We start from the raw sequence: 14,472 nt of genomic DNA, 5'->3' as shown, positions 1-14,472 counted from the left end.
CACCCTCCGTGACTGACACTGTGTCACCCTCCGTGACTGACACCGTGCACTTGCAGGCCGGAGTGGAGCCTGTGCTCCAGGCGTCTTGGGCCATGATTAATTAAAAGCTTTGCAATTAGTCAAGGTAAAAGAAGCCAGGCTGAAAACACTGGACACAGGAACCATGTCTAAACTGGTTCTTTGAGCAGTTCTGGCCCAAACGTGACACAGCTCTTGGTGAGAACAGGCCCTGGCTGGCGGTCAGCGAGCAGAGCCCAGCACACCTGAGCACCCACTGCCAGGTACAGCAGCTCCAGCCCCGGGGCTCCTGCTCTCCCAGTGAGCCGTGGAACACGGGAGAAGCCCATCCCAGCCGACAGCTGCAGGGCTGCTCTGTAATCTGTGAACGCGGTGCTTGTCCGCAGGGATTTCTCTCAGGAGTGTGGCAGCTACACTGGAGGCAGACCCGGCAGGAACGGCTGTGCCGCAGGAGCGCCGGCCCCAGGGCAGGGGCTGTGCCCGGCGTCCTCGGGGCCTTCAGTGCCCGCCCACCACCAGCCCAACCCACCGGCTCTCCTGTCCAAAGGGAACAGGTCACACCTCTCCCAGGTGCCCGACAGGGAATGACTGGGAAGCACAGGAATTGCTCCCTTTGGGGTGAGCCTGCCTGCAGCACAACGGCACAGCTCTCTTCTGCTCTTAGGCTCCCTCAATCCATGTGTTCCTGCCTAATGATAGCATGGATAATTTTAGCCTGAATGCTTGCTTGTTGTGTATGCCAGCATGTGGAATGTGCAAAGCCAGGATTTACAGAGCATTTTTTACAGAAATCTACTGCTGCTTTAACCAAAAATCAGACAATAAAAGCCTGTTTGGAAGCAGCAAATGCACTTTGAGCTCCTGACGTTAATCAAGGCCTTGGATGGATCTACTGTCCCCGTGAGCTCTCTCCTGATGGATGCCAGCAAACAGGGTAGGGAGTCACCTCCAACAGCTGTTTTGGCTGTCCTGACCCCTCACAGAAAGTGGCTCTGCCCAAGCTTCTCCCCAGAGGTGTTTGACCTGTTCCCACCTCCCCAGGCAGGGAGCTCACAAACTGTGCCTGCTGAGCCCCCAAAAGCTGCACCTAAACTCGAGGGAGAACTGTTTTCCCTCCTGAAGTCAAAGAGAGTTCTGTCTTTGAGTTCAGCCTGTGCAATTCCCTGAAAGGGCTGAGCTGCTCGGACAGACTCAAAGGAACTTCCACGCCAATAATCCAGTGCCTTCAGTCAGTGTGGGAAAAGGTAACAGGAACGGAAGCTCCACATGGTCATAAGGCCACAAAATTACTGACTTGGCAGATGAACATCTTGATCCCTATCACAAGCCTCTGCAAGTGGAATGCTTTTATCTTTCCTTATCTCCAGACACATGTCTTCCTCTTCCTGATGGCTCGGGGAAAAAAACCCCTTTTTTTCTCTTGCTATTTAGTTCTCAGCACAGGCTCTGGTGCTCAGCTAGAGACCCTTCAGCCCACTGCAGCCCCCACACTTCCAGCAGCTGGGAGTGCCCCAAAGGAATGGCAAGTGGAATTGGCCTGGATTCACAGTCACAGCTGAGTGAGAAAAATGACCCATCCTTCCCCTAAAGGCTGAACTGGCATACATATCTTCTCTTTAAATAATAAAAATCCATCTTGATCACTGCCACAGTTTTTACCTGCTTCCAACAACCCTGGCATGCCTGTGGGGAGGGAGTTTTGTTTTGGAGCCTTGTGCCTGGTTCAGTGTCTGCATGGTTGGGAGCCGATGTGCTGGGTTAATTTTCTTTCCAGGAGAGGCTCCCATCTGATAATGGACAGTGTGTGCAGGACCCACACCTTTCTGTCCTGAAAACAGGACATTCCAGAGCTGTACAGTAAAGGATTTAATTTTTTTTAACCCATGGGGAATTCAGTGCACTGCTAAAACCTATAGTTAGACGAATTCAGGTTCACTCGAGGAAAAAAGGTGGTTGGGTTTTTTTTAAATCTAAAAGATTTGGCTTTCTCAGGCCCTGCTCCTCTGCACAGCTTTCCAGGCCTCAGTGCTGTGGATGTGGATTTTACCTCTGTATTCCAGAAAATGTGGCCAAGTAACTTCACAGGAGTCTCCAGCGTTTCAGGGGAGACTGAACTCTGGGCTGACTGAAACACGGAAATGGTCTTTTTGCTTTAAGACTTTCCTGTTTGTACTTTGAGCCTTTGGGGATGGGGGAAAGCATGCTCAGCATTTTCTAAAAATTATCCTCCTGTAAAGTCTGTCAAACACAGAATCACCTGAGAACGTCACCATCAGGATCTTCCTCTCTGTCTCTCTTGGGTGTGCCGAAGGCCCAAACCCGTGTGACACACAGCCTTGTGCAAACAGGAGCACCAAATAAAGACACTCATTTTGAAGCACTAAAAGCCCTTTGCCCCCTCTGTCCCTGTCCCCCTGCCCTGTGACAGCCCTAGCTGGCTCCTCTCAGGGGCTCTAACGCCTGTTTTGCAGATTAGAACCCGGGACACACACTGAGCCAGCGAATCAGAGAGCGCTGGCTTCCCTGCTCCAGATAAGACAGTGCAGGAAACTGCAACAATCCTGGTAGGAAAACAACAGGATACAGAACAGCAGTGCTTAAACTTGACTCCTGCCCCCTTCCCTGCTCCCTCGGGAAACCCTCCCTGGAGCTGGGGGGACAAACACAGGTGTGGGGCACGGCCAGAGCTGTGGCCAGCGTGGGGGCACTGCCGGGCAGGAAGGGCTGAAGCTGCACTCGAACACATCTGGCTGCAGGACGGAGCTGAGCGGAGCAGCAGCAGCTCATGGCTGCCAGAAATCATGGAGCTTGTCCCACCCTCCTTAGCAGGGGCCTGGGGGGTGGATCCATCATTTTCCAGCACTTCAGTTTTCCTGTTCTCTGAGATGTTTGTTTCCCTCCTCCTCTGCCCTGTACAAGAGCATTCTCAGCACCTCTTCAGCTCTCTTCCTGCTTCCGCACATACTTCCACCAGCCCCTCCTGCCCTGTCTGCAGAAATACAATTCCCAGGATATATCCTGTACTTGCTACAGGGTGCCATTCCTCCATTTTGAGAGATGCTTCCAGAAAACCCCCCTTTCCCCCCGCCCTGTGTGTCTGCAGAGGGCAGGGTCTGACTGCAGGCGCGGAGACAGACCCTGCTGGCAAACACTGGCCTCCAGCACCACACTCCTTAAACAAGAGCTTTTTTGTTCAAAGATTCGGACACCACTTTTCCCCTGATTCCTAACTGTCTCTGCTCCTGAGGGGCTGCATTCTGGAGTCACTGGCCTGGGATGTGACTGTGAGCACTGCATCAAGCAATAGTAAAAGCCACGGGCAGCTGGTACAGCATTGCCTGGGCCACTAAGAAGGGATCAGCCACCAAACCAACCTGAGTGAAAGAAAAAAGTCATTTGAAACCATGAACTTCTATAAATAGGAGTTCAGGAGGAAGTGGGAAAGCTGAAATCAGTGATGGGCAAATGTGTGACCTGGACAGGAAACGCTGCAGCGTCGCTGACACCTTGTCAGGGCCCTGGTGGTACCTGGAGGCACCTCACACCTGTGCCAGTGCCGTGGGGACAGATGGCCGGACTGTCCTCATGATCCCATGTGCAGGCTGTGACTCTCCCTGGGATGTTTTGTTCCCAGACAGGTGCTGGGATGAGCATGGAGCCGTTCCAGGCACAGCCAGGCAGAGGGGACTGACTGTGCCCCCCACCCCTGTGGGTGTACCACGGTCGGTGACCTCACCCCAGGCGGCCATGCCGGAGTGTTGCAGCTTCACTCGCCGCCCCGGGTTTGCCCCTAAGCGCCGGGCACGGGGTGATTCCGGTGTCTCCTGCTGTACGAGCTCCTTTGATCCTGCCGGTTCCGCCGCGTTTGGGTGCGCCGGGCTCGCAAATCACCCGGGAACGACGTGAAACGAGGACTCCTTTTGTTCCTGCTCCCCGGGGCCGGAGCCGCCGCCCGGTACCGGCAGGGGGCGCTCGGCCCCGGTACCGGCAGGGGGCGCTCGGGCCCGGTACCGGCAGGGGGCGCTCGGCCCCGGTACCGGCAGGGGGCGCTCGGGCCCGGTACCGGCAGGGGGCGCTCGGGCCCGGTACCGGCAGGGGGCGCTCGGCCCCGGTGCTCGGCCCCGCCCCCCCGTCCCGGTTTCCCCCGTCCCGGTCCCGGTGCCGCCGTGTCCGTGTTCCTGCCGGGAACCGCAGCCCCGCGGGCAGGGCCGGCACCGAGCAGGGAGGGGCCTCCCGGGCTGGGCTCGCTCCGGTGCAGCTCCGCCAGGACTCGATATCAAAGAGCCGGAGCCAACAGCCCTGGGCTGGCCAGGAGAGGGGGCAAACCTTGTTCGATTTAATTGTTAGAGAGTTTACTGCAGTTTTTATATTTCCGAGCAGCCTTTTAAAGTTTAACTAAAATCACTGTGTGCCACAAGGCGTTTCTTCAACCGTCTGCTAAACTGAACCAAACTAACCCAACCCAACCCAAACCAAACCAAACCAAACACCTACCAGTGCTGTGGGCAGGAGGACACAGCACCCAGTGCTTCATCCCCCTTTGGGGCCTGGCACTTGCCCCTCCCTGAGCTGAGCCAGAGCCCTCTGCCCTGCTGTCTCACCCCACGAAGACCAGAGCTCACCCTGGCCCACTCTGGCTGGAGCATGGCAGCAATTTGTTATTAAACAGTAATTGTGGTGAATCTGTGACTTGTAATTAGATGTAATTGTTCACAATGGGACATCATAACCTACTTCTTTTACCATACAGACCAACTTTACTGACCCACACCTCAGCTCCTTCCCAGGTGTGAGCGTTTTCCTTGTCTAAGGCCCCTGAAGTTGAGGCGACTCGGCCTGAGGGTGCAGGACTCACCAGCACCAGGCAAACACTTGTGCTCACTTCTGCCCTTCAGGTATTTATGGAGGTTTGCTGGGATGTGATGGGAAACGGCTCCCGGAGGCAGGAGAAACCACTTTGTTGGTAACAAAGTACCTTGCAGGGGAGGGGAAGGTCCCTGGCTCTGGGATGGCCTGTTCCAGTCCCTGCTGGGTCTCTGGCACGGGGAGCCCAAAGGGAACCCAAAGTGCCCGTCCCCCACAAAATATCTCCCAGTGCAGCACCCCAGGATTTTGGCCACAGGCAAATATATTGTTTTGTGCTCTCTGGGGATGCCTTGCAGGCTCCCACCTTTGGAGCCTTGGCTCCTGCTCAATGTTCTACTGTGTCCTTGTTCTGAAGTGCCACTGTCTCCCTTACCTGCTCCAAGATCACGTGGACACCCCGGGCAGCCTCCCAGGGAGCACAGCACTGCCAAAGGACAGGATCTCACCCAGGGCACAGGGCAGCCTAGGAGAGAGGGGACAGAGAGGTGTTAGTTAGCTAGGAAAGGGATCTCAAAGCAGCCTGCCAATCCCTTGGGTGGGATGGAAGCAATGAGCAAAGCTCTCTGCCCTGAGAGCTGAGAGCCCTCAGCTTTGGTGGCCTCTGAGTGGCTGCCTGGGGCAGCAGCCGGGATCAGCAGGACCTGAGACGTACCAGTGAGAGGCAGTGGCTCCCCACTGTCTCATACTCTTTGAGAGCAGAGCTGAGAGCCTCACAGATGAAAACCCCACAGCTGGATGGCACCTGTCTCCTGGGAGAGGCAGCAAGCCTGGCACTGGCACACGTGGCTGCTCGTTTGGACAAGAAACACATGCTCTGGCATGGGATCTGGGAGAGCTGTTGACCCTGCTCCTGCAGCAGCCCTAACACCCTGCCCAGAGCGTGAGCAAGAGTAAACCACCAACTCCACTCGACAGAGTCCAGAAAACAGGAGCTAACGGGTGGGTTTGGATCTGGAGTTCTTGGCTGAAATGCCTCAGAAGGGGCAATTCCTCACACACACACACTCCCTTCCCGAGGCAAGGATCCTTCTGCTGCAGAAGGAACTGGTCACCTTGCAATATGAAATGAAGTATTTTCTCAATAAATAAAGTATTGTTATGTATTTTTTGAGCCCTGACCTTAAAGCAAGAAAATGAAGCTGAACTGCCCTGATGGATGGAACTCAGCTCCATATGGAGTGTGTGTGAGCTCATGGAAGTGCTCCTCTGGGCTGCAGGTGTGGGCAGCACCTGCACAGGAGGCAGCCAGGAGCAGCACATTCAGACCTGCCACCACGCAGTGGGAGTCTCCTTTGGGCCATATCGATGCTGGTTTTACCCAGAACCAGGAATTCAGTGCTGTGGGACAGAGCAGGGAGCTGTGCACAGAACTGATGGTTCTGCACACAAGGAGCCTCTGTGCCTGTGTGTTGGGGGTGCTGGGGCCCCACGGGGGACACTTGGCACCCCTTCCATGGCTCCTGTCATTGTCCACTGCACTCACTGCCCTGGTATCAGAGAGCTCACCAATTAAATATTAAACCTTCTAAAGGATATTGGGTTTCTTTTGTTCCTTTGGCATCTCCAATGCTCTCAGTTCTCCCTGACTTCACATGCTGCTGTTCCCGCCTTCGTGTTCTTTTAGTGCTTAATTTCATACTCAGGAGGGCTTCCTCCACCTCCTGTCTGTCACACAGAGCATCTGCTGTACAACCCAGACAAGGATTTAGGGAGCAGGTTCCTCACCCAGACCCTAGCCTACAATCAAACCACCAATTCCAGGGTTCTGGACATAGGCCACTGGGTCTCTTCATACATTTCAATCCAGTTTGATCCAGAAGACTCTGGGTTTGATTCTGGAATCAGAATGTGAGATTTCTGAACACTTTCACCACCTGAAACAAGAGCAAGCCTTCACACCACGAAAGTAAAAGCCCCTTAGCCTGGGAGCAAGGCTTCCCTGCGCTGCTCCATTGCACAACATCCTTCAGGAACTCACGGGGCAGCAAACACCAGACATCCATGGCATAATTACAGCACTGACAAACCAACTGAGCCTCAGCAGCTGCCGCTGGGGAGGATTCATTCATTCCCAGTATTGCCTTTTAAACTTAAGTGCCACTGGAACAAACACAGCTTTGATCCAAGTAGGAAATCATTTGGAGCTTTGTGTTTAATAGAGCTGCAGCCCTGGGGAAATGATGTCGCTCTTGGCCGGGCTCACAATGGGGCTCAGGGCGGGCACAGACCGTGGCTGTCCCGGTCCCCTCCGAGCCAGCTGTGCTTGGACATGTCTGTTCCTGACTCGCTGTGGAAACCAGCAGTTGGACTCGGCTGCACTGAGCCACAAATGTGGCACCAAAACGCAGGATTTGGGGAAGGGGAGCAGCCTTTGGAAAATCCCTCCCGACCTTGTGTTCCTTTTGCCTTTGGGGTCTCTCACGTCCCAGTCAGCTCCAGGGGAACCATGGCACAGATGGGGGGGCCACATACACAAACACAGGAACATACAGCCAGTACTGACTGGGCTGTTCACACCTGTGTGATCTGTGTGCTGGGGGCACACACACCCCTGTGTGATCCACACACCTGGGGAGGGACAGAGGGACACGCACACCTTTAGACTGTGGACACCTCTTCAAACGTTGCTGCAATTTGTACCAGTAAAACCCAGTGCTCACAGCAGGGGTGAGCAGCAGGCAGGCTCCATACCTGAGGGAGCACTTGGAGGGGCTCTGCAGAGGCCTGTCTCTCTGTCAGGGCCCTTTTTCATTTCAATGACCTGTGCTCCACTGTGACATTCCCCTGTCCAGAGTCATCTGGCATCTGTGCCACAACCATTTCGAATGGCAGATGCAATGGGAGACACCTGCGGACAGAGGGGCTGAGCTAAAGTTTCAGGAACAATCCCTGAGCCTGGCAGGTGAGCGATGGAGATGCTGCAGCAATAATGCATGAGCTGCAGCTGGCTCCCCTCGCCCCTTGGGCGCTGCTCTCCTGGGAGCTGCCGGCCCAGTTCCCTCCGGGCTCCCTCCCAGTGTCACAGCGCTGCTGGGAGCACAAGTACAGCAGCCCAGTCACCGACTGGGGAACACCAGCTGATGGAGAGCTGGGGCAGCAGGTATGGCGGCTGAGCACTCCTGGGGTCCCACAGAGCCCCCCAGGTCCCAGTTCTGGAAACTGCTGTTGACCCAGCAAGCCACCCCGAGGGGCTGGTTGGGAGACTGGCACCATCCTTAGAGGGTCACAAAATCAAATCATTGGAAGCGAAGGAGCTTCCCAGGCCACTGCTGAGCAGACCTGAGGCATGGCAAAGTGATGGAACAGCACTCAGCTTTCCCTGCAAACAAGGCCCTGACTAAAGCAAAAAGGAAATGCAGAGCTGGAGCTACAGACAGACCAGAAATGGTGTTTACTTCCCTGCCCCAGGACAGAGGGAGATGTGCTTGGAAGGAGGGTTGTTTGTATAAATAAATGTTCATTCTTGGCAGTGGAATGCAAACTATGCTGAGGGACTGGAACCAGGCACTCGGAAAGCTGAGGCCAGAGCAAGGGAGAGATGAAGCAAGTCTCTGCAGGGAGGAAACTCACGTTCATTTTTAGCAACTTGGAGAGGTTCTCAAGCCTGTTTGACATTTTTGATTATGCTGATGTAGAGCCTATTCCAAGGACAAAAGAAGTCAGGATTACAGGTTAAACAATTAGGAAATTTCACACCAGGCAGTGAGGGGTAGTGCCGTCCGCAGGTCTGGAGAGTCTCTGGAACGCGGGATCATCTTTCAGTCTTTCTAGACAGACGGAATTTGAATGTCTTGCAGAATCCTCACCCAGGTCAGGAACTCGGAGCGTGGGCCTGCAAGCCTCTCCTGATAGCATTTTCTGAGAGCCCACAGCAGGCAGGAATGATGAGCCTGAGCTGCTGCTCTTTGTCCAGACTTTCCTGCAAGGTTTCTGGGAGGGCAGGAAACGATCCTGCAATGTGGCATCAACTGTGTCAGACTCTGTAACTTTACAGTGGGAAACAAAACTGCAATTTCTCATGGAGAGTGAGCTCAGCTCTGCGGTGTCACATCACAGTGAGTGAGTCAGGGCCTGTTTTCCATGCTCAGAATATGTTGCACTGTGGGTGCAGAGTTCCCATGTATCTGTGGAAAAGACCTTTACCTGCTTGCTCGCCCACCGTCCTTTCTGAGGGGTGTGCAAGGACCTGTCCCTACATTTCAGTTTGGGTGTCAGGGGCCACGGCTGTGGCACTGAAAGGGCAGGAGTTGCCCACTTGTGTTGAGCAGAGACATCAGCCCCCCTGCTCCAAGTCCAGCACAGGAGCTGGCACCAGGCTGGGGCAGTGGAATCGGAACCTGCATTCTCTCTGAGATAATGGAAAGTCACAGGGAGGTATCCAGCTCTGGGCATGAATAAATCATTACAGGTATGAATTATTCAGGGTTCAGCCCTCCACATGTGCTCCATTCAGACTCCAGCAGCAGCATCCCCACTGTGCAGAGTTCCTTCCCAAACATTCCAGGTCTTTGACAGGCTGATGAATCCAAGTGTTCAAATAGGATTAAAAGAATAATTAAAAATCCAGCAGTAAAAAGCTGCTCAGAAGAACTGTGACACCTCAGGCTGGCATGGCAGTGGCCAGGCAGTGTCTGAGCTCCACAGTGTCAGTGTTGCAAGCTGTCCTTGAGTTAGTCACAGCGTGGGGTGGGAATAAAGAGTGGCTCAGGAAATTGGGAGCACGTGTTGGAGGGAAGAGTTGGAATGACGGGCACAGAATCAATACAGGAACCAACCCAGCCTTCTGGTAACCTGTGTCTAACACAAACACAGGTATTACCTGGATTTCTCCAATGTCAATATGCAATTTTGGTAGCGCTGAGGCGGTAACTTAGAATTTCTGGCTTAGATTTGTGCTGTGATATCAGTGGCTTTGCCCTGTGGTTCTTTTTTAACATCCTGTTTATTGTGAGCTGAAACGGATCGAATTAAGAGAAGACCTGGTTTGCAGTGACTGAAAGGATGGCACTGTTAGAGCTGGGCTGCTGTGATTACTTTATGCCACGGCCCAAATCACTGAGCGGGGGGCCCAGGTGAGCAGGGGCAGGTGAGCAGGCCCAGGTGCTGCCAGGTGATTTCTGGGGAAGGCTGCAGTGAAGAGACAAGTGAATCAGACCATAGATCAGTCAAACCATGGATTACTCAAACTATAGCTTAATCCTCACCACTCCAACCCCGACTGGAAGGGAAAAAATGTGCTGTGTTGAACAGCCAGGAAATGGCTGGTTCGTCCTGCACAGGAAATGAGTCACCCCGAGCATCGGGAGGAGCCGCAGGGACAGGGAAGTGCTGAAATAACACGGACGAGGAACAGCACAAATACAGAGAAGTCTCTCGTGCCACGGATTAGAAAGAAGGAAAGGTGTAAACTGTGAGCTCTTCTGATTCTACTTGAAATTTGAAGTTGATGTAGGTGCTTGCAGCATGAAATACCTGCAGCTGCAGTTTGGCAGCCCTGTAAAAAGGGAACTCAGAGTGTGCAATGGCAACACCAACCGTGCCCCAGGTGCAGCTCTCCTGGCTTGCAGAGTGTTTCTCAGCTGCTCAGCTCTGGATCTGCACAGGAGGCCTCACGTCACTGCAGTGGTAGAGCTGCCACAGACACCTCGCTCCCAGAGCCCATACACAGGTTAGGAATCACAGAATCACAGACTGGTTTGGGCTGGAAGGGACCTCAAAGCTCATCCCATTCCACCCTCCTGCCATGGGCGGAGACACCTTCCATTAGACAAGGCTCCAAGCCCTGTCCAACCTGGCCTGGAACACTTCCAGGGATGGAGCAGCCACATTTGCTCTGGGCAACCTGTGCCAGGGCCTCACCACCCTCACAGGGAAGAATTTTTTCCCAATATCCCACCTAACCCTGCCCTCTGTCAGTTTGAAGCCACTTCCCCTTGTCTGGGCACTCCAGGCCGTTGTAAAAAGTCCCTCTCCAAGAACACTTCTGTTTATGACTGACAGGATATTAAGCTCGATTCCAAACCCCTTTATTTACCCATTACCAATCAGAACACTCCTTGGTAATACTCCATGCTGCCAAACTCTCCTGGATCAGGGGAAGAAACGCCCCCCTCCCTCACGCAGCATCCTGCTCAGAAAGCCACGTGTCTGCAGGGAAGAGCTGCACCTTTCCCAGGGCTGGAACTAACCCTGCCAGCTCTCCTGCGGTCCTCCCTGTGCCCACTCCTCCTCCTCCAACCACCCCAGCTGCAGAGGGGCTTTGGGTCCCTCAGGCACGAGCAGGGGAGGCCGAGGGTCAGGGCTGGACACATCTGCTGGCCTGACAAACCCCGGGGGGTTCCGCTCCCGCCCCGCCCGCTCTGCACTGACCCCTCCCAGAGCTGTGATGTGGCATCCTCAGCGATGCACAGAAGAATGTTCTGGCACCCTGAGACGTTGCTAAAGCTGCCAGTGTGCTTTGAAACAAAACCGCCGTGTTCGCTGAAAAGGGCTGGAAATAAATAAAAGAGACAAAGGGAAGCACCCTCTAGCTCCCAGGTTTCTTTGGGATACACGGGCAGCAGTTATCTGGGAAAGAGTTCCCTGGTTTAGGGCCTTGCAGAGTTCTGGGAATAACGGGGCAGGAGAGGAACTTCCAGGAAAGCAACTGTCACTGACACCAGCATCTGGGATGCACCACTCTGCCCAGGGCTTCGGGCTCCTGAACTGGGGCCGTGTTTTAGGAGGGTTTCTGGTTTTCAGACTGCTGACAGAAATGTCGGGTGGAAGAGGAAGGAGAAGGGGAAGAGTTCTAGGCAGAGAAGTGTCCGTGACCCCGCACAGGCCGCAGGGTTGTTTGAACAATACAAAGGGAAAAGGCAGGAAAAGCTCCGGTTTTTTTCCGAAGGTTTTTCTTCTCTAGTGGTGAATTAAACTGCCAAGAGATAACACAGGCAGGAAGGGCTCAAAAAGAGAAAAGCTGGGTGTGCCCCAGAGGCCTTTCCCGGCCGCAGGAACCGGAGCTGGAGGGTGGGACGCTGCTGCAGGATCCTACAAAACAAACTGGTTCTTTTTTTCCCCTTTGCCCTCCTCTTTTTTTTTTTTGTTTTCCACATGGCCATTTTCATCTGGGTTTGTTTTTCAAAACAAACACAAGGACACAGAGGGGCAGGTCCTGCTCCCCGCTGGGTTTTTATATCAAGTGTGATCTTGTTCTTAAATGTATTTTCCTGTTTGGCCCAGAGAAAGCCCCAACAGTATCTCTGGTCACTTTGTTCCCTGAGCAGATGCTGCCTGAAAAATTCTCTTCATGTTGCAGGAAAACAACTGATAAAATGTTGCACAATCATAATTTCTGCCAGAACTGTGGAAAATCAGAGCGAGTTGCACAAACCTTAACGAGTCTTTTAAGTCAGACCACACCTGCAGAGGACAGGCCTTTGGAAATCAGGAATCCTGTGCAGGCATCCACCTCTCACTGTTCCACCATAGATACCTGGAAAGCACCTGGGATACCTGCACATGCCATAAACTCATGTCAGCAGCCACTAGAAAATCAGATCCTGGCTGAGCATTAATGAATATTTTCAGTCTTTGTGGCATGTTCAGGGTATTGAAATAGCCCATATTTAAAAAGAAAAAAAAAAAAAAAGGAGGGATTCTGTCTCCACAGCATCCTCTACCATGGAGGGATTCCTTACTTACAGTATAGAAATAAAATCATTCTGAAGGGAAGATGAAGTGAAACACCTCCATGGGAAACACACCTTAAACCAGGCACAGATCAAGGGAGTGCAGGAAGCTTGTGTTGGCTGTTAAATTCCTGCTCTCTTTGATCACATCACTTTATCTCTCTGGCTCTCAGCTGCACTGGATCCATAATACCATCATTTTCCTATTCTTTGTCTCATCGAAGTTGTAAATCTCTTATCTGAGGCAGCAGCTGAGCCTTTCATATGCACGACCCAGTAAACAACCTGGTTTCAGACAGTTTTATTTGCCTTTAGCAATAGATCAGAACATACTTTTCCTGGATTTTAACTGGGAGCCCAGTAAGTCAAAGATTTGGGAATCAGAGTTCCCAGGTCCTGGTAAGATCCAAGGCCAAGGCAAGCTCCTGCATTTCACAGATGGGGACAAGGGTGAGGGAGGCAGGTGATGTCTGATCCTGGCCTCCGAAACCTCTGAGAATTGCCCCACTGAGAAACAAGAGCTCTGGCCAGAGGACTTGGCACAGCACCGTGGGTTTGGGAGAAGACAGACCATTTCAGTTCTAACTTTTTCTTTTCCCTACTCACGTGCCAAGTGTATGCTTGAGAGAGACAAGAGAATACAAAATGCATGTCTGTACCTGCCCGAGTTACCTGACACGCAGCAGAAACACTGCCCAAATTTCCTTTGCACTCTAAAGTAATTTTCTGAGCGTTCACATGGGTCTGTATTTAAACAGTGTTTCATCTACGGCAGAACTGCTCCCTGGAGCGGTGGTGGGGAGGATCCAGCAGCTTCCAGGGGCCTGGGATGGGGACAGACCCTCACACCTGCCCCGGTCACCCTGAGGGAGCCACAGAAAGGATCTTACACAAAACCGCCACAGTCGGTTTAAATTCACCATAGGTGGCCCAGCACCTGCAAAGCAAATCTTCCAGAGGTTTGACAAGCCCCAAACCCGCGGAATCTACCTGAATCCAGAAGTGAGGCCTACAGGCAATGATAAACATTAAGGTGGGACAAGCCGATGTAATTGCGCACTGAGGTGCCCCTGACGGGCCATGGAGCTCTTTCGGGCAGCAAACGATCAGAACGGGACCAGAGGCACAGATCCGCCTCATGCCTGAGCAGCAGGTACGTGAGATGTCTTACCTCACGGGATCTCTCTCTCCCTCACTCACAGGGTAATCTTTATCCTTAAGACATTAACTGCGATTACAGATGGGGACTGTAATTAAACCCTCCGGCCCCGCGCGGTTCCGAGGGGCGGCGCGGACGAGCGACCCTCATCCGGGATGGCGGCGGCGCGCGGCTTCCCTGCCCGCACCCAACATGGCGGCGGGGCCGAGCCGCCCCCGCAGCCCCTCACGGCACAATGTGCACGCCGGGGCCATTGCCCGTATTCAAGATGGCGCCCAAGGCGGTGATTCCGATGCCCTGACCCCACTCAAGATGGCGGCTCCGGGTGTCAATCCGGCCTCCTTCCCGCTCTGAAGATGGCTCCTCCCAGCCGCCTCCCTCCGCCTACCGAACGGCGCCGCGCACTGGCGCGCCGCCCCGCCCCCATGCCGTCAGCAGCCAATCGGCCTCGCTCGGAGCGCCAGGGCGCCAACCCCGGGAGGCGGGAGGTCCCGCCCCCCCGTCACGGTGACAGCTCCACTGACCAATGGGGCGCCGGCGCGGGCGAGGCGGGCCAGGCGGCGCCGCCATTTTGTGAGTCTATAACACGGAGCGGTCGCGCTCGTCCCGCTATTGCGGCGCCTCCCCTCCGCTCCCGACGGGTCCTCTCCGCGTGCAATGGACGGGTGAGTCCCGCCCGGCGCCGCGCCGGGGCCGCGAGCGGTGCCGCCGGGCCCCTCCCGGGCTGCGGAGGCGGCCGCGTCGGGGACCCGCGCCGGG

General features: G+C 54.2%; 2 protein-coding genes across 6 annotated transcripts in view; one reads left to right on the top strand and one right to left on the bottom strand.

Annotated features, from left to right (window-relative positions):
* Positions 1–13,908, bottom strand: part of LOC113957175 — a 19,031-nt gene extending 5,123 nt beyond the window's left edge. For 3 of the 4 annotated variants that reach the window (XM_027664384.1, XM_027664387.1, XM_027664388.1), the window contains exons 1-2: positions 13,726–13,908; positions 5,258–5,347 (exon numbers count right to left, since the gene is read on the bottom strand). The gene's annotated coding sequence lies outside the window, so the exon portion shown is untranslated. Of the gene's footprint in view, positions 1–17; positions 421–5,257; positions 5,348–13,725 lie in introns of those variants that run through there. The other variant, XM_027664386.1, reaches the window with a different exon arrangement.
* A 347-nt stretch (positions 13,909–14,255) lies between these two features.
* The window catches only part of PTBP1 (polypyrimidine tract binding protein 1), a 25,817-nt gene continuing 25,600 nt past the window's right edge, over positions 14,256–14,472 (top strand). Inside the window, exon 1 of one of the 2 annotated variants that reach the window (XM_027664195.1) lies at positions 14,256–14,378. Coding sequence is in view for 1 of the 2 variants with exons in the window: in XM_027664194.1 (XP_027519995.1) it covers positions 14,371–14,378 (8 nt within the window). In the remaining variant the exon portion in view is untranslated. The remainder of the gene's footprint in view (positions 14,379–14,472) is intronic. The other variant, XM_027664194.1, reaches the window with a different exon arrangement.

This window comes from Corapipo altera, unplaced genomic scaffold (genome assembly GCF_003945725.1).
Source record: "Corapipo altera isolate COAL_440 unplaced genomic scaffold, ASM394572v1 96, whole genome shotgun sequence".
Classification (NCBI taxonomy): domain Eukaryota; kingdom Metazoa; phylum Chordata; class Aves; order Passeriformes; family Pipridae; genus Corapipo; species Corapipo altera.
The sequence above is the reverse complement of the archived record's forward strand: the minus strand, read 5'-3'. Positions and strand labels throughout refer to the sequence as shown.